Source organism: Mustela lutreola, chromosome 4 (assembly GCF_030435805.1).
Source record: "Mustela lutreola isolate mMusLut2 chromosome 4, mMusLut2.pri, whole genome shotgun sequence".
In the NCBI taxonomy this organism is placed as follows: Eukaryota; Metazoa; Chordata; class Mammalia; order Carnivora; family Mustelidae; genus Mustela; species Mustela lutreola.
This window is the reverse complement of record NC_081293.1, coordinates 165,616,405-165,640,091: the sequence shown is the minus strand read 5'-3', so window position 1 is coordinate 165,640,091 and position 23,687 is coordinate 165,616,405. Positions and strand designations below refer to the sequence as shown.

At 38.2% G+C, this 23,687-nt stretch overlaps 2 protein-coding genes across 2 annotated transcripts; both read right to left on the bottom strand.

Annotated features, from left to right (window-relative positions):
* Nucleotides 1–669: 669 nt before the first annotated feature.
* On the bottom strand, nucleotides 670–22,671 carry IFRD1 (interferon related developmental regulator 1). The gene is made up of 12 exons (XM_059171604.1): nucleotides 22,430–22,671; nucleotides 17,519–17,623; nucleotides 17,288–17,372; nucleotides 16,478–16,602; nucleotides 14,616–14,773; nucleotides 11,788–11,838; nucleotides 11,502–11,680; nucleotides 11,304–11,412; nucleotides 8,106–8,240; nucleotides 3,586–3,714; nucleotides 3,062–3,157; nucleotides 670–977 (listed from the first exon to the last, which is right to left on the bottom strand). Exons 1-12 carry the CDS (start codon nucleotides 22,518–22,520, stop codon nucleotides 888–890), a joined length of 1,353 nt encoding a protein of 450 aa, XP_059027587.1. The 5' UTR covers nucleotides 22,521–22,671; the 3' UTR covers nucleotides 670–887.
* LOC131829641 (uncharacterized) lies at nucleotides 22,564–23,043 on the bottom strand. The gene has a single exon (XM_059171607.1). The coding sequence runs from the start codon at nucleotides 22,897–22,899 to the stop codon at nucleotides 22,564–22,566; it is 336 nt and encodes a 111-aa protein (XP_059027590.1). The 5' UTR covers nucleotides 22,900–23,043.
* Between the last annotated feature and the right edge of the window lie 644 nt (nucleotides 23,044–23,687).

Sequence of the window (23,687 nt, the reverse complement as noted above, 5' to 3'; positions counted from 1 at the left end):
CTGTTCTCTGCACTAATACCAAAGAAATCAGTAACTAAAATCCCAATGATATGCTACAATATTACTCTAATTTTCCCAGTGACACTGCTACTTTTTTTTTTCATTTACTTTCATGTTGTCCAGATATACAGAGTAAGTTTTCTTCTCACTCTTTCCCTACTAGCTTGGTCATTTTGAACTCTACTTCAGACCCAGAAATGTTTCTTCTATTAGAAAAGAAGCACTTTTTTATGTGAAAAGATCTTTATTTCAAAATACAAGAATATAGCAAATAAAATGTGTTAGTACCCTCAGAGGTCAAGGTTAGCAGCCTTTCTGGCATATGCTAATTGTTCAGGAACTCCCATAGCTGGAATGAATAACCTTTAAGTACATCTGTAAGGTCTATTCTGTAAGATATAAATTCTCTATGTTGATCCCAGTGACAAAATTAAATTAGGTTCCATTTAAAAATTAAAATATAGCAGCTTTTCCAGAAGAACTAGCTCCCAAAACTGTATCCAGAACTCACCTGTTTAACATCTTAACTTAAATACCATGTATATTTACAACATTATAATCAATATTTTTGGACAACCACAGTATAGGAAATTTAACCTTGGGTGATAATTTTCCTCATTATGAAATCAAATGAAATATCATATTTTTACGCTCCTCATAAACAGAAAATGACCAAACATTACACTTTATTTATGTTTATGTTTACAGAGAATATTCAGTAATCAGAACTCACCATTTGTAATACTGTACATTAAATTATAATATAACCCCTGCTACAAAAGCTATCTATGCTGACCCTAGATAAAAACTATCCCTAGTTTAAATACATTAGGAATTACCAAAGGGGAAAAAAAAATTTAGAAAGTGGTCTTCCAAATGCTAAAAAGCTAGAAGAATTCTCCAACATCTGCTCTCTTATCTCGACATTTGCTTCGAGCTTTTGTTCGAGCTTTGAAGGCTGCAGAGTTATACAGGTGCTGAAATGAAGGAAAGAAAAACACATGTGGATCACTAAAATTTAAGATACTCTGATAAAGGATGAATTAAAAATCACAAAGCAAAGAAATGAGCTAACTCAACCTTATCAATTTTAAAAGTTTATAAAGCACACACAAAGAACAAGGGGGAAAATTAACACATAATAGATGATATTTTGTATTAAGAAAAAGTATTATTCAAATATGTAAAATACCAAATTCTACCAAAAAGTTTTTAAAAAATGCATCAACATTTAATCTGATCAAAGAAAAAAACAATTCATGAATAAAGTGAACAAAATACCCAAAATATCCAATTAATTAAAATAGCAAGGAAAAAAAATTAGGCTCCATCTTAATGCCAATTAAACTAACAAATGTTTTAAATCCTAAAATTCAATGCTGTCAAATATGTAATGGCTATGTGCCTTCATTCATTGCTAGAAATAATTAAAAATGACAGAATAACTTTAGAAGGTAATTTGGCAGTACATATGGGAAAAGTCAGAATTGACTCTGTATTCCCATGTACAGATTTCTTCTGAGAAAAAAATTCAAAGGAGAAATATATGTAAAGATGCTAATATTAAAATACTCATCAATTATATGATCATAACAATGATTAACTATAGAGAGTCTATAGAAATATAATTAAACACTTCAGGGGCACCTGGGTGGCAGAGTTGGTTAAGCTCCAACTCTTGGTTTCGGCTCAGATCGTGATCTCAGGGTGGTGGGACTGAGCCCCACAATGGGTTCTGCGCTCAGCATGGAATCTGCTTGAGATTTTCTGCTCTGCCCCTCCCCCAAATCGCACACTTATGCATTCTCTCTCCCCAAATAAAATTTTTAAAAAGCATATTTATGTAAGAAATATATATATAAACATATATATGAGATAAACATATATATTTACAAACATATATATATATATGATTGAGCACTTCACACCCACTCGTATGGTTATAATTTAAAACAGAACAAAAACAAAAAAGCTAAAATAACAAGTGTTGAAAAGGATATAGAAGTTGAAATTATCATACACTGCTGGTAGGAATGTAAAATGGTTCAGGACCAACAGAAAATGGTTTGGCAGTTCCCTAAAAAATTAAACATATAACTACCATATGACCCAGCAACTCCATTCCTATACCTAAAAGAATTAAGAACAAGTGCTCTAATGAAAACTTACAAATGTTCATAGCAACATTATTCACAATGGCCAAAAAGTGTAAACAAGCTAAATGTCCATCAAAGGATGACTGGATAATCAATAATACTCCACACAATGGAGTATTATTCAGCCCAAAAAGGACCGAAGTACTGGTATGTGCTAGAACATGGATGACCCTTGGCAACATAATGCTGAATGAAAAAAACCACACAACAAGTCACATGTTATTTGAGTCTATTTATACAAAATATCCAGAATAGGTAAATGCAGACAGAAAGCAGACAAGTGGTTGCCAGTAGCTGTGGGGGGAGGGAAGGGGGAGGGAATGGGAATTGAATGCTTAAAGGTATAAGCTTCCTTCTGAGGAGATGAAAATATCCTGAAACTAGACAGATAGCTGTACAACATTGTGACTGTACTAAATGCCCTGAATTATACGACTGAAAACAGTTTGTTACGTGAATTTCATCTCCGTAAAAACATAAGAATAATTATAATTTAAGGATTTTTGAAAGGTTAAGTGAAATTATAAGTAATGTCACAAACTCTCTAAGCCTGTTTCCTTAATTTGCAAATGAATCTGGTACTTATTAAGTAGGTTTAGTTATCTGATACAAAAGAAGCACTATGTAATATTTATTCTTTCATAGAAGTTAACAGAATAAAGGAAAACAAAAAAGGAAAATTTCTTTATTAATGGGATTAAGAATAAAATTATTCAATACAACCCCTCTGGACTCTAACTGCAATGAAGTTTCTACAATTTTAATACAGCTGTTGTGTCTGAAACAGCATGAGGCACTCAAGGCCCACAGACTCCACTCAACACCTATCACCTGGTAGAATCGAAGCATCAGCTCTGCTTCTCTTCAATGCATTTGGTTCTGATGAGAACAAAAACAAAACCTACCCTTTCAAAACGAGAAATCTTCATCGTTTTAAGTGTTGCGGCATCAAGCATCACCGGGGGTCCAAGTTCAAATACATTACGAAGGAATTCATTTGACTTCAGTAAAATAGAAAAGGTAATAAAGCTCATTATTAAACATCAGCTCTTTTTTATACAAAGTGAAATGATTAACAGAAGTAATGTGAAGCTTATAAATAAGAACACAGGTCACTTATTTTGTTTCTCTTTGTAAGACTAAATTGTTTCAAATGCCTTGAATCCAGTAAAGTTATGAGAAGAGCAACAGCGCTCTACAGAATTTATAGATGTTCCACCGGATTTATACAATACAAACGGAAGAGTTTCATACTTATTGAATTTTACTTTAAAATATAAATGTAAAGTTAATTAATAAAATGTAGTTTTGTATCATGCTAAATGCATTCTGCATATCCTGCTAACTTCAAAAGCCCATTCAGTGAACTACATTCAAAACTGCTCCCTAATTTAAAAGCAAACACACAGAAAAGAAGTCACTCACTCACCTGCAAATGATACTGCATCCCTGATCCAAGAACTTCCTTAAAGGTGTCATAGGTATGTTTTTTGACCCAGCAATCAATATACATTCGTTCAGGGCCAAATTTAACAGTTTCTGCTGGAAAATCCCGTTCCTAGACAACAGAAGAACCAAAATTTTAAGAGAAATTAAGAGGACTTAAAGAGATCCTACATAAATACAATTTCTAAATAGACACATTTACGTGCTGAGGTAAGAAAACAATATGGTTTTAACTGATACTGCCATCCCTGAGATGTGAATAGACTAGAAATTACTATCCTAATAAGGGTGTAGAACTTAATCTAGTTGTCATAGACTTGGCACAACTGAGTTCAAATAAATCTTACTGGCAAACCACATTGTTGCGAATGTCTTTAAATTTCAGTAGCACTCAAGAAACCTCAGGAAACAAACTGAGGGTTGCTGGAGTTGGCAGAGTGGGAAGGATGGGGTGGCTGGGTGATGGCCATTGGGGAGGGTATGTGCTGTGGTGAGTGCTGTGAATTGTGTAAGACTGATGAATCACAAACCTGTACCCCTGAAACAAATAATGCATCATATGTTAATTTAAAAGAAAACTTGAAGGAAAAAAAGTTATCTCTACCGGTCTACAAATGGGAGGTGAAGTGGGGAGGGAAGAGGAGGTGGTATCAAAGATAAGATGCCCCCACACGCCAGTGGTGAAACCGAGGGGAAGCAGGGTCAAGAGAAGACAAACGGGGTTAACAGACCAACCAAAAAGAAGGGGACCAGCAACCAGGGGGCTCCAAGGGTTTAAGACCAGGCTTATTAAGAAAATGAGAGCAGGTACGCCTGGGTGGCTCGGTTGGTTAAGCATCTGCCTTTGGCTCAGGTCATGAATCCAGGGCCCTGGGATGGAGCCCCACATCGGGCTCCCTCTGCCTCTTGCCCCTACTTGTGCTCTCTGTCAAATAAATAAAATCTTAAGAAAAAAAAAAAAAGAAAGAAAGAGAAAATGAGAAGGAATAGGTGAGTTTAAGACTTCAGAGATGGAATAATTTTGCCAGAAGACAATTTTATAAAGTATAACCCTGAGAGAGAATCAAGTGAATGAAAATAAAGAAAATGGAAGTAAAGATCATGAACAAATACAGGATAGGGTTTTCCAAATGCACAGAGGAGTCACACAGACTAGAGGCAAAACTTGGGGAGGAAAAACACTGGCCACTCCATTGTTTGATGAATCATGACTATGAAAGAGCAACCAGGAAGAGAATAGCGGGTCACCGGAGACAGGATAAAGAGACGGAACTTAATCACTCCAATTGTCTTCCCCACACCTACGTAGCCCCCTTCTTTCCCAGCAGACACAGCATATAACATGGAAGAACAGAATGCAAACTCCAGACTTACACAAGTATACTACTCATTGGCTTGTCATTTTGCCGAGTAATTTAACCCCTTTGGGTCTGTTCCCTTGCTTGTCAAGTGGGGCTTTCCTCCCCCTACCAGTTATTACAAGTGTTAAGACAAAGTCTGTGTTGTGAAGCACATACAGTAGCTGATCTGTTACAACAGCTCAAAAAACCCACAAGGGTTCTACTATTTCAGCCTTCCTTATTTCAGAAAACATGAGACACCAGGAAAGAACTCCCTCTAAACTCAACTGCATCCTTACCTACTCTTCTCCTAAATCTCTCTAGTTCAAGGCAAATCATACTGTTTACATCATACTCTCAACCTTTCATTTATATTTTAAAATGCTCCCTTCTCCATGGCTTTCTTCTCCCATAAAATGCATCCAGCATCTTAAACAAGACACAGTAACACACACTCCCACAGTCCAGTGGTCAACTCTCTTCCCCTTCCAATTACAGTCGTATTTTTAAAAAAAACAGTCAAGACACCCCATCTCCACTTCTTCACTTCCCATTCTCTTTTCAATCAATCCCCATTAAGCTTTCCTGCCATCATTCTACTGAAGCTGCACTTGTAAAGGTCACCCACCAATGACCTAACTGACAAATCCAATGGACACTTTGACTCTCTCTCACTTGCCCATCTGCAGTTCTTGGCCCTGATGAAAGATAGCACAGTGCAGTGAGTTCAAATTCCAGCTTTCCTACTTACTGTTCTTTATGTCTTTAGTAAACTCCTTTTTCCTTAAAAAGTTAATTCTGTTGCTTAAGTTATAAAGGAATTAAAATAAGAAAACTGTATGTCAAGGTACCTAACCTATTAAATGCTTGCTAACTTGAGAAACACATGGTCTTAAAAGAAAGACTCCTGAATGAAAAGAAATGACAGGCAGCAATAACTATGCCTAAAATGGAGAATTCTCCTCTATAGCAGTTTAACAACCTCCATCCATCCAGGAAGCAGGGTCCTTCAGAGAAAACTGGCTTCCAGTAAAAGCAAAGAAACCGCAACACTCAACAAGGCTGGAAGGCCAGACCTTTCTTTGGTGGGTACACTGAAGCAGAACTGGAGCACAGCAAAGCCGGTCAAAGGGAATGGGAGGAAGAGAAATCCTGAGATGGAGAGGAGAGGGTGTTTAAGGTCTGGGAGGGAGAGCACCACAGGTCAGAATTATGAGGCAAAGAAATGGCTTTTACTTTTTGTACTGCTGGGCAAGAGTGACGGGCACACAAAAGACCTGTTAAGGCTGCTTAAAGATTTTACTTATTTATTTGAGAGAGAGAGAGCACACGCACGAGCAAATTGAGGGGTAGAGGGAGAAGCAGGCTTCCGCCAAGCGGGGAGACCAATGAGGGGCTCAATCCAAGAACCCTGGGATCATGACCTGAGCCAAAGGCAGATGCTTTACTGACTGACCCACCCAGGTGAGTAGGTTGCAGTCATTCAAGAAAATGGCTCAATTTGAGGATACCACCACACTAAAATTTTAAGATCAAAAGGATCAATTGTTAATACAGATTTCTGCTCAAGTTCGGGATTTTACTCTGTGTTTTAGATTATAAAAACCAGAGTAAATATAAACTACTATTCTAATTAGAGTTAGCATTAACAAAATGTTCAGGTCCCAGAAGACCTCTATACCTATACCCTAGGTTTTACTTAGATTAAAATGAAGAAAGTAGGGAACCTGGGTGGCTCAGTGGGTTAAGCCTCTGCCTTCAGCTCAGGTCATGATCCCAGGGTCCTGGGATCGAGCCCCACGTCGGGCTCTCTGCTCAGCAGGGAGCCTGCTTCCCCAACCCCCACCTCTCTCTGCCTGCCTCTCTGCCTACTTGTGATCTTTCTCTCTCTCTCTGTCAAATAAATAAACAAAATCTTTATTTAAAATAAATAAATAATAAAATAAAATGAAGAAAGTAGTTCTTAAGTAGCCTATGTATGAGAATCATTGCAACATTTCAAAACTGGACCTGAATGGGGTCTTAGCATCTTTATTTTTTTAATTCCCATTCTAAGTTTTCATATACATGTCAGGCTGATGACTCTTTGGTGACATACTAATTCTTAAATGAACTGCCCTATCAGATAGCAAGTATCTGAGATATTTATTCTTATATCCAAGAAATCATTCTTATCTAGCTAAGAAAAAGAAAAACAAAAAAACAAAACAAATACTTTGGTATTATCCACAGTAAAACTGCTTTTATCCTGCAGTTCCTTTTAACCATGCATTCTATCCAAATCCCTGAAAGTTTCTAAATCAATTTATTTGCCAGACAGATTAAAACAGGTTAGAAGACTATAGAAGATACTCAAGCATCAGATGATTTTAAACCCTTATTTAAAGGCTGGATTTCATCATTTCTTAGCCTTTTGGCTAAGACCTAGTGTAAAGGCTGGATTTCGTTATTTCCGTTTTTAGCACTCAGGTTTCCCAGACAAAGATCTTTGTTTAAAGTACTGAAGGGTAGGCAATAATTTACCATTCACAAAAAATACCATACTAAATATCTATGTGCACCTTTGCTTAAATGATGGCAAGTACAACAAAGTGAAACACACTTTTTTAACTATGAAATTGTCATATTTTTTAACCTAAAAAAAAAAAGTACCTTTATGCATCAGAACTAAATTTTCTTTTGTTTAAAAAAAAAAAAGTCATCTCTCTGTATGTAGTTAAAAACCTTGCTTAAACGGAGGAAACCATTTTGCCCAAAACTGAAGTTCAATAAAAAAATGACCCACAACTGTCCAGTTTAGCCTAAACCAATCTCATCTCAAAACAAATAGCACATGCCTGGCTGGCTCAGTTGGTGGAGCATACAACTCTTAATCTCGGGGTTATGAGTTCAAGCCCCATGGTGGGTGCATCGAATCTACTTTAAAAAAAAAAAAAAAAAAAAGTAGGAAGGAGCGGCACCTGGGTGGCTCAGTGGTTAAGCTCAGGTCATGATCCCCGGATCCTGTGATCAAGCCCCAAATCAGGCTCCCTGTTCAGTGAGGAGCCTGCTTCTCCCTCTCCCACTCCCCCTGCTTGTGTTCCCTCTCTCGCTGTGTCTCTGTCAAATATTTTATAAATAAATAAGTAAATGAAAGTAGCCATTATAGCATTAAAAGACCTACCTCCACTGCCCTCAGGATGTCTCTGAACACCGACCGCTGCTTTCTCTTGTCCACTTTGGCACGGTGCTTGTTTCCATCCGTAGCCAAAGCCCTAAGCATCTGGGTCAAAGAGTCCATGTCTTCGTAAAAGAAGTCCTGGTCAGGAAAAACAATTTTGTTTAGTTCATTATTGGGTCTTCCCCCCAACCTTTCCTAGTGCTAAAAGAGAACACTCTACTTTGGAAAATACCCAGCAGGGGTAAAAACAGCACCACAAATCTCCGAGCTCTTTAGAGATCTTGGCGCACAGGAATACATTAATGCATTTATAATATCATGCAGAAGTTTTAATCCAGAAATGCTGACTACAAGATGATATACTACCACTAAACAATTAACATTCCCCCCTCCAAGTATATCCAGATACATTCAATAAATATTTAGTGCGCTCCTACCATACTCAAGACATTCCTAGGATTTCAAAGTAGTTCAGTGAAACTGAATACCCCAAATACCAACATAGCTTCTATCCTTTGGCTCTTCAGTCCCCAAAGCACACAACCCCGGAATTCCAAATATTCTTATTCCAAAAGTACAAACTATCAGTAATGCCTAAAGCACCTAACTTCTAATATACTGGCCATATTTCAAAAATGCAATACAATTTAAATCTGGTGCACAACTTAAGTAATTAAATTACTCAAGCTAAGAAGATATTTTAATCCCTTTTGAAGGGAAGCCACAAAATGTATTACTGTTTGCTATTACCTTGATATGACTCCCCTCCAGCACAAAATTATCCAGCCCAGTAATATATCAACAGTGTAGAGATTGAGAAATCCCACTATAATTGACCTCTGCCATGAGTAAAACTCAATCTAGTTTACAGTCTGAGTCAATGAGTTCAATACAGTATTAACTTGGAAAATTTAAATACTAATATTATAGGGAAACATATCCATAACATGTTGGGGCATTAAAAAGAAAGTAAATTTAAGACATTAAAAAAGTCCATAAATAGCTTCCAAAAGCCAATTTACTAGAGTTTAGGGTAACTCTACAGTAAAACTATACACCCAGGGACAAATGAGCTCTTGGAGATACAAATAAACACCTCAACTCCTATCAGTAAGAAAAAGAAAACAGCATAATCATTATCACAGAAGGGTATGTGTGTGCGTGTGTTGTGTCTGTCTGTCTGCCTTGTTCTTGCAGCACTTCCCATGTCAGGTTAGGTGAGGACAAAAAAGGAAGAACTGGGGAAGATCTGTCTAGAATATATTTTGGTACAGTTTCCTGAGTCAGCACATTATGTGGCTCCCAAGACCTGTAACTCTGCCCAGTAAACAGTCTTTGTTTTATTATAGGTTATCCCAGAGAGCCCCTAAAAGGCCACTACCAAAAGATCACCACCAGGAGGGGGACGTAATCCTCACTTTAATGAACAGTTACTGTAATAGCTACCACTTACACTGTATCTATGTTCTCAACAACCCCATGAGGTAGTTACTACTTTATTCTCCATTTTAAAGATACTGATACCGAGACATAGAGAAGTCACCCAACATTATCCAACTAATAAGGGTGGAAAAGAGATTTGAACCTAGGAGCGTAGTGTAGAGTGCACTCTTACCCATTTGGTTGTAGAGCAAACATGCATAATAAACCACAGAGAGCTCTCACAAACAATTCCCAATTCTTCATGTCAACTTATAATTATGTTAGCAAAAGGCTCTGAATATTTCAATGCCATGTATTTGCTTCCAAAACCCTAATTTAAATCAGCCTATATATTCATCAACACATGGTTTAATTTTTTGAACACTCCTTAACTACCCCCACCAAAGCCACACACTCACTCCTTTCAAAAAGCTTACTTAACAAAAATAGCAAACAAAACACTAGGTTCTGTTTTGTAACCAAGGTCACTTCTGTCCTTAAACAAATAGTTACCCAAACTTGTTCAATTTTATCTGAGTTCTCCGAGCTCTCTCATATGATTTATTATACCCACAGAATATAAGCTACGTGGGCAACAATAAAAGTGTATTTACAAATTTTTTAAAAAATTCAACATGTATAACTTGAACTGCCTTATTACTTTACTTTTAAAATACACTTTAAAGGAAAAAGAAAAAGAAATTACCATTTCTGGCCTGCAGAAGAACAGAAGATTAAAAAAGTGGGACATCTGGCTTCTATGCCTTGAGGTTAGGGAGGCATTAACTAGCGCAATAAAATTAAATTGATTGCTAAACTTGAGGCCAATTTCTCACATAAGTAGATTCATTCGCTACTGAAAGCCTTAATAACTTCTTTTCATTCCCACCCTGCTATCCTTCAAAGAAAAAGAGAGAGGCCGGGGTAAGCCTAAAAAAGACACTTCCCAGATATTTTTAAACACAGGACTAGAATGGAATTATTCATTGTTAAATAACATATTGAATTCCTGGAAAGGTTTCATTCCAGAAATATAATCTTTGTTCTTACATTAAAAAGCAGCTAATAAGTAAGCCAAGGTTCACAAGAGAGGATACAAACCAGGGTGACCAAATGTTCCAGTTAGCTTGAGAGGAAAGGTTTCCTGGAACACAGAACTTTCAGTGCTAACCCCGCAACAGAACAGGCGAACCGGTAAAGTTGGTCAGCTATCACAAACTCAAATATTTTTGAGAGCCAAATTGAGGTAATAAACATCCATGGACGGACAATAGGTAGGGAACTGCAAAGCACATAATGCCCAGTCTAAAGGGTGATGTTTGCGTTCAGCTTTGGCTTAGAGAGGTTAAACAACAGTGACTAAACTCATTAGATCTCAAACCTATGTCACCTAAGTATGTCATCCATTTGTCTGACATTTATTATAAAGCACTCATGCCTGAATCACCTTAATATGCCCTGTGTCTGAGACATCCAAGCAGAGCCACACAGACTGTCATAGACAACTCTCTCCACAAGTAACAGTGTCCCTAAACTTGAGTTCTACAGACAACAAGAGTTACGTGTAATAAACTACACTTAAATGTTGCTCTACCAACCCCTACCGGTTTATACTCTTAAAATTTTTATACCACCACTGCCAAGAAGCAGAGCAATCAGTCACTTGATTCTCAAGCTGGCCATACTCCAAAGTTATCATCCAATTCTTAATTATGAATATAATGGTAGAATAATGGTCCTTGAGACACAATCTTTTCCCTCTGTTCATCAGACACTTACACTCTCCATCCCTCTGGCCAATTCAAACATAAGTGCCAACGATTCACCAGCAGCTATTCTCATGTTGACATCATCAGAAGAGAGGAGGCTTGGAAGTTTATGGAAATGCCTAAAAAACAGTTAGTCATTACTGTGTGAACATAACCAATCATATCAATAAATGCTGTTTTTATAAAATATGAAACTAAGAGTACATACATCTCAAGCTTTTTCTTCACTTCACTGATTGGGCATATAGTCAATAATAATGTCCATGCGAGAAGAGCGCTGATATGAAGCATTGTATTAGGGGTGCTGCAAATAACATTAGTGTCTTTGTCTTTGAGATAGGACTTGGTGAAGATACTTTCCAAACATTCCAGAGTTGAATACAGCTCCTAATGCATCAGAACATGAAGTAAGGTAACCACTTTAAATTTGAAATATGCAAGTATATTAATTAATTAAATTTGAAATGTGCAAGAGTAAAGGGTGTTCTACTTACAGTAATGTCTTCTGTAGCAATAAAACAGCAAACACCAAAGCAAGTTGCACACTAAAAAGAAAAAAATAGACATTAATGTTGGTAATTTTCTTATTATTTCCGTATTTTCCTGCTTTTATAATTCAGTGTGAAGATTTTCTCAATTACATGATGACACTGCTCCCAAGCACAGAATAAAAAGAGAGGGGTGCCTGGGTGGCTCATGGGTTAAGTGTCTGCCGGGGGCCTAGCATAGAGAGTCTGCTTCTGCCTCTCCCCCTGCACAGCCCCCTCTCTGCTCATACTCTCCCTCGCTCTCAAATAAATAAAAATCTTTTTCAAAAAAAGAATATGAAGAGATAAGGAATACAAGATCAAGAGTTAACGGAAGTGGATTTTAGCCCAAGCTCTGCTACCAAATCAACAATGTGACTTTAGGAAAGTTACTCAATCTCTCCTGGGTCTTCCTTCTTTAATCCAGCAGATCCTTTTTAAACTTCCAACTCCAACTCAAAGACAGAGATGAAGTTTGCACATTGGAGATAAAGAAGCCTACTCTTCTTAAAAAACCTTTAAACACAAAGTTTGTTATAAGCTTTTAAGCATTTAAAACCATTTATATTCATTCATCTCTTTTTATACTCTACTATGAAAACTTCTAAAAGAAATCAGTTTCCAAGAAATAGCAGAAATCTAAAATTTAATTAACTATCCTCAAACTTGCCACCTCAAAAGGGGTCTCATTCATTCAAATTCCACTTTTTTCTGCCTATGTTGAAAACCAGTCAGGAATCCTATAATTCCCTTTTGTTAGGGAAAAAAAGAGGTTAGACAAATGATGACATTACAGGACTACCATGGTTTAAGTTACCTAATAAAATGGAGCTCAGAATACAAAATTTATATACAATCTGCTTGCAACTTTACGGGAACCATTAGTTTTCAGAACACTGCTCTAAACAAATAAATCATAGGAAAACAACTTATAATTTGTGAGATTTCTGTATTCTCCATTTCCCTTTTTGCTAATTTTCACTAAAATCCTCTCATGTTGTTCTAAGTGGCACTAAAGCGTGAAGTCTTTAAGTCACCATTCATACAGCCAAGTTCCTGGTATCATGAGGACATTTGCAGATTCATCTGCTCGGTGTCACTATTTTATTTTCATTATTTCAGCCTCGTAAAACTGGATATCGCTAAAATTAAAAAGTAGTCGAGGCATTATTCTCGATAACAGAAACTTTGTGGGTTTTTTTGTTTTTTTTTTTTAAAGATTTTATTTTTGTATTTATTTGACAGGCAGAGATCTCAAGTAGGCAGAGAGGCAGGCAGAGAGAAAGGAGGAAGCAGGTTCCCTGCTGAGCAGAGAGACCGATGCGGGACTCGATCCCAGGACCCTGAGATCATGACCTGAGCCGAAGGCAGAGGCTTTAACCCACTGTGCCACCCAGGCACCCCGATAACAGAAACTTTGAATCTGTAATCCCTCATCCTAAACAAGCAGCAGAGGCAAAGCCACATCTCTCCTTTTGATGCCTCTAAGAGAGAAAAGATAGCTTAAAAACTAGAACTGCCTTCATTCCTTCTGCTAATATGAGGATTGCCAAGTACTTTTTTAAATTCACAGCAAGCATCAAACATATTATTTTTAAAATGACAACGAACACACATGCAAGGAAAATTAAGGGTTTACTACAAGTATCCACGCAACAGTGTTTTCTGTCAAACATTTCAAAAATACCCCTATAGTCCTGCATGATTTAAAAGCTTCATGAAAACCCAAAAAAGGGGGATAAAAATATAAACAACAAAAGCTTAATTAGCTATTTTTGGGACTATGAACTGCTAGAGGGCAAGAGATTCCTATGAAGTCACCAAAATTCTACTTTTTTTTGCCTCTGGGGAAACAGCTTAACTATTCCCAGCCTCCATATAGTTTGTAAACCAAGGAACCAGCCACTAAAGTGATGCATTCTGGCCTGAGCACCTGTCTTTTTTCTTTCCCCACCTTGCCACCATAGTTGCCATAAGGAGGACCTAAAGGTAGGACACAGAGTTGTGGATGGACACCCAGGGACTCTGCCAACTTACACAGTGATATGAGCAAGAAATAAATTTTTATTAAGTCCCTAAGATTTCAGGGTTTATCTGATAGAAAGATCAATGTCATCTAAATGTAATACTAAATAGTCAGTAATACTAAAGAGAAAGCTAATGTGAAAAGTCACTATTAAAACTATTAGAAAGCCTCGAAGCTGAACTGGTTTCTTGTTAAAAAAAAAAAAAAAAAACAAAACAGCTTAACAATCAAATCTAAAGTCAACTGTCATGAGTAATGAGTATCGAATAATCAGAGAATGAAACATGGTCTTTCAAACCCCATGACATGACTAGAGTATCTCACAAGTTACAGATTCCTATGAAATAAAGCTTTCAGCTTTTTCATAAGGACTTCTAGGCCACAACAGCCAAGGTTTTTTAAAAATACCTATTACATTTCTTAGAATAAAAAATGACCACCCAATAAGCACTTTCTATATCATTTAAGTTACAACAAAAATTATTCTTCAATCATCCTGAAGAACTCAAAATAGTATTTCCTATCAGCTTATGACCTTTGATTTCAAAGACATCGAGATGTGTTCTATCTGGGATGTTCTATGGTATCTCAGAAAATTTAAGGAAACAATTGTCAATACCATTAAGTCTGCTCAAAGTAAAAGATAAATGCAAATAAAATGTTAATTAAAAACCTATTATTTTAAAAATGTAACCTTCCTAGACCATTCATCAGAGTATCTGGATGTCATGCCTGGACAGACTTATAAAGTAAAAAATCATATACTTACAGTTTGCCTAGCCTGGATACTAGCTGTTCCATCACAAATTATTTTCTTTAAGACTGGTCCAAGAGTTTTTAAAACCTCTTCACTTTCAATTCCAGGGCCCAACTGAACACAAAGAACAGATGCTAATGCTGCAGCCGCACGCTGCTCATCACTCTTACCTAGGAAAAAAGCAAAGGTACAACCATGAAAAATTGTTCTGAGAGAACTTATTAAGACAGCAATTTCCCACATTTGTACAATTCACCAAAATATTATTTACCGTTCATACAACCCCATAATATGCTACATGAGCTGCAAACCTAGTGACCTCAAACTCTAGAAACCAACCTCACCCTACAACCACCACTTATTAGCCAAATAAATGACTTACAACTCTTATTCTCAAAACGTATTTCTTCAGCAGTGAAATGGAGATTAACACCTGTCTTAAGGGAGCACTGTAACAATTCAGCAAAATGACGTGTTTCAAGCTGACCTGATCTTCGAGATCTTTCATGTACTCATAGAACAATGCTCAGGTAGACTCTGAATTAGTTTCTCAACCATTTCAGATGGATGCAGCCCATGAAGTAAACTAAACCTTCAAGGTTTCTCCTTCCCCAATTTTTTTTAAAACAAGTAAGGGATTAAAAATAAAGGATTCTTGGGGCGCCTGGGTGGTTCTGCTCGATAAACATCCAACCCTTGATTTCATTTCAGCTCATGATCTCAGGGTACTGAGATCCAGCCCCGCATCCAGCTCCACAATCAGAGGGGAGTCTGCTTGCCCCTCCCCATTCTGCTTACATATGCATGCTCTTTCAAATAAAATCTTTAGAAAGAAAGAAAGAATTCTTTAAAACCATACGAAAACTGCAGATACCAAATTATTACCTGACAAATTAAAAATCTATTAAAAAAGCAGATTGGAACGGAATTTTTAAAGGTCATCTAACCCAACTACCATTAATAGGAAACAGTCTCAAAAAAGTTGGCTCTGCTATCAACTATACCACTAAGAAGTTATATAACCTTAGACCAATCTCACATTTCCTAGACCTTTATTCTGTACAATGAGAGAGATGGAATGGTTGGCATTCTATTGCAAAGCTTTCACCTGAGGTAAAATGAGAAATACAAGAAGATAAAGGTAATAAGCTCATTCCATTTAAAAAGAGCAGGTGTGCTTCCCACATTTCTGGTGCTAGAAATATTTTGTTAATAAAGACCTAACCATAGGTCTTTATGATAAGGTCATTATTCTCATAATGTTCTTACTTGACAAAATAATTAAGCTGGCAGCCCCAGACCCTTGTAATTTTAGTGGTTCCTAAAAGTGAAGTTTGTTAATATTAGACTTAATCTTCAAGGTCTCTCTTCATTTTTAAAAGTTCTATGATTATAATATGACTTCCAGAATCTCCATTACAAAGTTCTAGAATTTAAACATTTCAAGGGATATCCTGAAAATGATGTCATCCACAGGTATGACTGAGGTTTTTAGTAAGTGCAAGGGAAAATGAGCTATGTGATTATAATACTTTTTAAGTTAGGAAAATGAAGTAGGATGGCTTTTTTAATACCTTTGTTAAAATCTGACACAAGCTTTCAAGATTTTCTTATACATGAAAATGGCAATCACCTGTTCCAATATAAACAAGGATGACAATCCATCACAATCCTAGTTTCAAGCTGTTTTTACATAAACAAAAACAAAGCTTCTAACAAGTCTCATTCTGAATTGAATAAGCATAGTGTATTCCTTGACAACCGTAAAGTTAAGAGTGAGCCAATCTTCCATTTCCATTAATAAATATTACTGCAAAGAAGGTGGCAAATTCCTTTTTAGTTCTGTGCCTCTGACTCAAAAATAAGTATATTACCTTTTTTCAGGCAGCGTTCAATGCTGTCAGTCAAAGTCATTCTTCTTTCCAGAATAAATTCATAAAGCATTTTTGAAGCCAGTGCATTTTTAATGCCTTCAAGAGCTGCCTGCCTTGTCTTCGCACTATTTAAAACAAATCAGAAGATCAATTTGGTGTGTACCATAGGTCAACAATGACTTATAAAAACTACACTATTTCCCTCTCCATTTCTCTTTATACATTTGTAGATTCTTTCTTTCTATAGAATTGTTATCAAGCTCTTAACCATTTTTCAGTGTAATAAGGTGAATCCACAATTCACCTCTTTACACAGAAGACATATTCTCCCGTATTACATATTTAAGCAAACTCACAATTTTTTGATACTGCAAAAGTCTGGACTTCGCATTTGCATCGTTAGGGCTCTTTACTTCTGTTTAAGTCAGCTCTAGAACTACTATGAAATAAGAAAATTTAGCTTTGCTATTTTTCACATCTGCAATAAAATTAGTGGGCAAGAGGCTTAAAGCAAAGTTTAGCTGTTCTTTCCAGCTGAAGAGTAACTTTTAGTCCAACAAACCCATTTCAATTGCAAACAAATACAGTTATATGCTATTTATTATGCTAGAATAATGACTAATCTAAGACAATCTAAATTCTAGTGGCATGTTCCGATCTGTTAAAAGTCCAAAGGAATAAGAAACACTTAAAGATCGAAAGTAAACAAATCAAGCTTTAGAAAAGTATACTGCTAAATCACAGAACTGCATATAATATACATAGTGGCTGATCAGAATCACACAGAACAAAGTTTCCAGTATCTCCTACCTTTTATCCAGGGTCAAATCAATGAATCCCTTCAATTTGTACTCTAAATCTTCTTGAGTTCCTTCCTCATCAAGGACTTCTGGTCCTAAGGAATAATATAAACTTACCATTGTTAATTTAAGTAGGAAAAAAGCAGACAGAAAACAGCAATAGTGTGCCTTAGCTATAAGAATTCTTCTACCTAAAACATCTTTTTATCTAAAGTTGCAAATTTAAATTTAAAACTCATACCATCTTCAGCAAAACTGGAAGGATCGCTGTAACCACTGCAATGGCTCATGGTTTCAATCGATGCATCCTCATCACTAAAAGGTTGAACATTCCGATGCTGGCCACCTAGTAGGCAAAAGAGGGTGGAAGTAGATGACTGTGCTGCCATATGCTCAAAAAGCTCACTTGGGAATTTTTATTTATTTATTTTTTTTTTTTTTAAAGATTTTATTTATTTATTTGACAGAGAGAGATCACAAGTAGGCAGAGAGGCAGGCAGAGAGAGAGGAAGGGAAGCAGGCCCCCCTGCCGAGCAGGGAGCCCGATGTGGGACTCGATCCCAGGACCCTGAGATCATGACCTGAGCCGAAGGCAGCGGCTTAACCCACTGAGCCACCCAGGCGCCCTCACTTGGGAATTTTTAAATCTACTTAGGAGAATTTTGGTAATGAAAATCCAACCTTATTTAAAAGGGATGATTATGCTACAAATAAACATACTTAAATATTCTAAAAAAAGTCAATTCACCTGTTTTTCAGACTACTGTTTTACAATATACATCAACTTCAGAAATGTATCAAAAACTGGTATTATGGTTGAAAAAGTATTTCCAAAACATGACTTCGTTAAAGACAATAAAAATATATCCAGAAATAGAGTATGAAACAATAGGTCATAAGAGTAAGTATATTGTTCAAGGAGAATGACTGAGCCTAGTAAACATAAACATGGTAAATGGATTAATTTTTAAGCTATACACCTTGTGTGAAGAAATAAGACATTAAGAGATGGTAGTTTTAAAGATAGCTTGAATTAAGCAAGAGGTGGGGGGGGACACCTGAGTGGTTCAGTCAATTAAACATCCAACTCAGGTCATGATCTCAGGAGCCCCATATGGGGCTCTGGATGCTGGGGTCAGCACAGTCTTCAGTCCTCTTGAGACTCTCTCTCCCTCTGCCCCGCCCCCCTGCACATACATACGCAAACACACACATGCAGTCTCTCTCTCTCAAACAAATAAATAAATAACATCTTTATTTAAAAAGGTGGGGGGGGACCCCTGGGTGGCTCAGTCGGTTAGGCGGCTGTCTTCGGCTCGGGTCATGATCCCAGTCTTCTGGGATCGAGTCCCATCTTGGGATCCTTGCACGGCTGGGAGCCTGCTTCTCCCTCAGCCTCTGCCTGCCACTCTGCCTGCCTGTGTGCTCTCTCTCTGACAAATAAATAAAAATAAAATCTTTAAAAAAATAAAAATAAAAATAAAAAATAAATTAAAAGGTGGGGGAAGGAATAAAACAGAAATTTTGGTTTTTGATATAGTAGAAAAGCCTGTTAGATGATTCACTTTTAAAAGAAAGGTTAACATATCCAACAGTTTAAAAACATCAGGGCTGTTACTAAAAAATAAAATCTTTTTTTTAAAGATTTTATTTTTTGAGTAATCTCTACACTCAACTTGGAGCTTGAATTGACAACTCCAAGATAAAGAATCCTATGCTCCACCGACTGAGCCACCCAAGCATCCCAAAATATAATCTTTTTTTGTAACTAGAATCTTTCCTCAAATTAACTTAAAAAATAAATCCACGGTGCCTGGGTGGATCAGTGGATTAAGCCTCTGCCTTTGGCTCAGGTCCTGGAATCGAGCCCTGAACCGGGCTCTCTGCTCAGATACTTCCCCCTCTCTATCTCTGACTGCCTCTCTGCCTACTTGTGATCTGTCTGGCAAATAAATAAGTAAAATCTTCAAAAAAAATAAATTTAGTTATATTTTGTTTTGCAGGAATTTAATAATAAAGTACTGCTCTGTCATGAATTACATTCAGCACTGAGTTACAGTACGTACCAAAATCTGTCTCAAAAGTGACTTTGAGTCACCTGATTCACCTTTGAGTCCAAGTTCGCTTATCAGTAAAATCAAAGATTGTACCAAATATCACCAGGTGCCTCTGTTCAAGAAATTCATGTCACTTATTCCCTTAAAAAGCGGTGGTTTGTTTGTTGTTTGTTTGTTTTGTTTTTCCAATCCTCTGTGTTTAAGCTTCCTAAGTTTAGTATTTGGGGGGTATATTTTTAATGAAGTTTTTTTTTTTTTTTTTAAATCAAAATACAACCTGGCTAATTTTTAAATCAACACAAGATGACAAGCAGCCTTCAAATTTGCTTGCTATTCCAAAGGAATAACTTTGCTAATAAAGGTAGGATGGCATAAAGAATAAGCTAAGAAGCCAGGATACCATAACATATTAATCAGAGTGCTTAGGGCAGGAATAAACAAATAAACCAAGACCTATAACATCATACTCTATTTCTGGATCTACCTTCATTGTCTTCCATGATTTGAAGTCATGGGAATAGTTTAGAGCCATCTGATTTCTACTAATACACATTCACAAGTCAATTCATATTTTTTACTTTTCATATTCAGTCTACTTCTAAACTTCCAAGAAGAGTACCCTTAAACACCTCTTACTCAACTCCTTTCCCTAAGTCTCAGTTTCCAACTCCAGGAAAGAGAAGTTAAACAAACAACAACAAATCAAGAAAAAGAACCCTGTATGAATGCCTGATATCTAGATCAAATTCACCCACTGTGTGATCCCAAGTAATATTAATTAGGTGGCACTCTAGACATAAAGTCCTTATATCTTCAGAGTTTACTAACAAGGTTTTGTTCTTTCATTTTAAAAAAAAAATGCTCTCTTTAAATTAAGTGCAATGAAAAATAAGCATACTTGTCAATTTTATCAGCTTTCTAAAACCCTGCATAACTTAAAAGAGAAAGAATTTAAATGGAAAATCAATTAAAGTGATAAGAAACATGGTTATCTTTTTATTGTACATGTTAAGATCTCATTTGAATCCCATCTCTACTGGATGTCATTTTAAAAATACCAATAAGGTAAATGGCTTTTAAGTAAGTACAAGTTTGTGACAACATTCCATCCCTTCTACTCCGTTATTATTTATCCCTTTATTTAAAAAGTAATACATCCACATGGAATCAAATTAACGTATTAAAAAAGTAAATCCCACTGCATAACCCACTTACCAGAGGTAAGCACAGATAACAAGTACTAGTGTAAATTTCCAAAAATATTCAAAGCCTGTACAGTTTTATACACTCAACGAAGAATTCTTTTCCATTCGTTTGAATATGCTAAAACTCAGTGTTTAAATTTACCTTTTCTACTGAAAATAAATTTAAAAAAAAAAAAGCAACAGCAATTAGGCTGATGAGAAATGAGCAAAGAGGAGAGGGGAAATTTGAAAAGTAATACCCCACCACCACCTGTGGTTATTCCTTAGCCCTAGGAAGAAAGGAAATTTCAGAGTTTCTGAGGGGATAAAGATTTGTTTGTGATTCGAGGAAGCCATGAGTAACATCCATTACAACTTTTAAAATGACTGCTTGCTGCTTCACCATCATCTGCTCCACCAACAAAAGGTAAAAACTTAAAGAAGAGTAAAATGAATAAGGACCTCCCAGACAATTCAAATTGACTTCAGAGGAGGAAAAGCTAAAATACAGAAAAGAATAGAGGTACCCTCTATTCACATTGACAATCAAATGCTACAACAAACTAATTTTGTATTTTACATCTTGATCAAGAACAAATTTCATGAGTATCGAGGGCATACAATAAAAATAAAGAGCAACATAAAAAGGGGGAAAACTGCAACTATAATAATTGATTTCTATTGTCAATTATTAAATGTTTACTACAGAACATAAGTTTTCATGCTGCTATAAATCCTACAGGAAAGCGTTTTAAACGCCAGTTTCGTATCATCTTTAACAAGGAAAATGGACTATTCATTAATGAACAGAGGCGTATCATTACGAGGGTCGATATTGTGTTGACAAATACATAATGGTTAGTACTAGTTCTGACGGGCTAAAGTCCGAGAATTCCAATGTTTAACTTCAAAATCTCGACCAAAAAATTACTAAATGAGATGATTTCATTAATACTCGATTTAAGTTTAGTGGTGTTTCATAAGACTTTCCTTTAAGTCCTTTTCCCCTAACCCTATAGTTAGTAGTAGAGAATCAGGAGTTCACTTAAGCACCTACCCATCCAGGAAAAGCTTCAACTTTGCAATGAGAACACAAAAAAAAATCTAAACTTTTGGCCAATTGCAACCTGAGTTCCCCACCACCTCACCCACCCCGGCCTCAGGGGACAGAACCTATAGAAGAACGCTGCACAAAGGAGAACGCGGTTTCTGCCCCCCGAGAGAAGGTCGCTGGAGCACCCCCCGCAGACGAAGCGGGGGCGCGGGGTTTCTGGAGGTGCCAGTTTGTAATAGAAATGGACCCTAGGCTCGGACAGTGGCCCTGAGCCTCCACGCCTCCGCCCAGCCAGGTGGACACGCGGGCTGCCCAAGGCGGCAACGGGATGGGATGCCACACCGGCGCCTCCGCGTCACCCGGGCCGCAAAGCGCAAGGGCGGGCCTCGTGACGCAAGAGCCGGGCCAAACGCGCAGGACCCTTGGCATTCCCCAGAACTCCACGTTGGAGTCGGTGGGTCAAAGGCAACCACAGATAGAAAGACGCAAAGCCTCTCCCGGCCCCACCCTCCGTCAGAGTGAGCTCTGAGGAGCAAGCACCAGCTTCTGAGATTTCCTCTCCCGCCCAACAATCCGTCACCCCGGACCCGGATCCACTCTCAGGCCCTAGAACTTATTCGCGCCGCCCCTCCCCGCCCCCAAGGCCGGTGCCAAAGAGTTCGGTCCGCAAGCCAGATCCAAATCGCGCGAGGTACTGCCCCCACGGCACGCTGGGAATTGTAGTTCGCCAGTCAAGCAAAGAGCCCGGCCGACACATATGTCCAGAGGAATGGAACTACAAATCCCACGGCGCCCGAGGATGAGACTCGCAAGCCCGGCCGGCAACGGGGATGTCGGCGGCGGGGATACCCCCTTACCTGCTGTCGCCGCCGTCGCTGCAGCTGCCCCTGTGCCGCTGCCACCACTGCCACCGCGGTGGGGAGTGTTCCGCTTCTTATTCTTCGGCATCGTGGGACGCCCGGTGCCGCCTAAACTCGGAGCTTAGCGAGGATCAGCCGATGGAGCTGCACTTTTTACTCGTGCGTCTGTGCGGCGGGCGGCTAAGAGGCGAGTCTTCAGCTAACAGAGGCGAGAAGCGGCGGGGGTACGAGCGGGCGGTGGCAGCAGCAGAAATCCCCGTGAAGAGCTGTGAGCGGAGACGATACATGTTTCTCTCTAGCGCGGGAGCTAAGGCGGGGCGGGCTGGGCCACGACGCCTTAAGTAGCAAGACCGCCGCCTGTCGTCACCATCTGTGGGCGGAACTCGAACTCTCATTAGCCAATCCCTATAGACTCCCCACCGGAGTCCTACCTCCGGCGACCGATGGATGCTGACTACCAATCCCATGTCGCAAATCTTCCAGCGGCGACCACGGATCAACGCCTCTCTGCCGCACTGAATTCTGGGAAATGTAGTAAATCTTCGGGGGGAAGTTCTCCTGTCTCCGCCCAACGGGTTTTTCTGCGCTCTTTTCTCCCTACTCTTGTCCCCTCCCCTGCTTCTCAGCGGCCCCGCCTCGGAATAAACTGAGTTGTTCCCAGGCGGTGAGCAATGAAGCGAGTATGCCTGATGACGAAGGCCAGCTTCCAACTGGGAGCTACGCAATTGGCTTAGCTCATCTTTATCTCGCGGGTGGCGTTCTTCTGTTTAACCTCTCCCCTGCTTCCGTCCAGGCACACCCATACCCCTCCTCGGGAACACCTCCAAGATTTTAGTTGTTGAATTAGCTTAGTGATCACCACTACCTATAATTGAGGGGCTGTGTGCCCCCTACCTCCAAAAAAAGGCGTGCTTTAGTCGTGTAGTTCGTCTCTTTCTCCTAGTATAGACCAGAAAGATCTGGTGATTCAATGTCACAGGAGTCACATTTCTAAACAAAAATGAGTCCTTTGACAATTCGGCCAGTTAGGAGGTCAATCTGGGATAAGAGTTGGTTTCTGAGAATTCAACAGCTGGTAAAACAAACATAAACTATAAATACCAATATCGCAGTGTTTTTTATTTTCCAAGGCACTCTTAGGTATGTCTTCCCTGTTACATTTGTCATGTATTTGGGACCTGTCATTAGGTTCATGTATTATGCCCAAACTCACTGACTCACCCCAGCGTAGGTGGCTAATCCCTCACTCCACCTC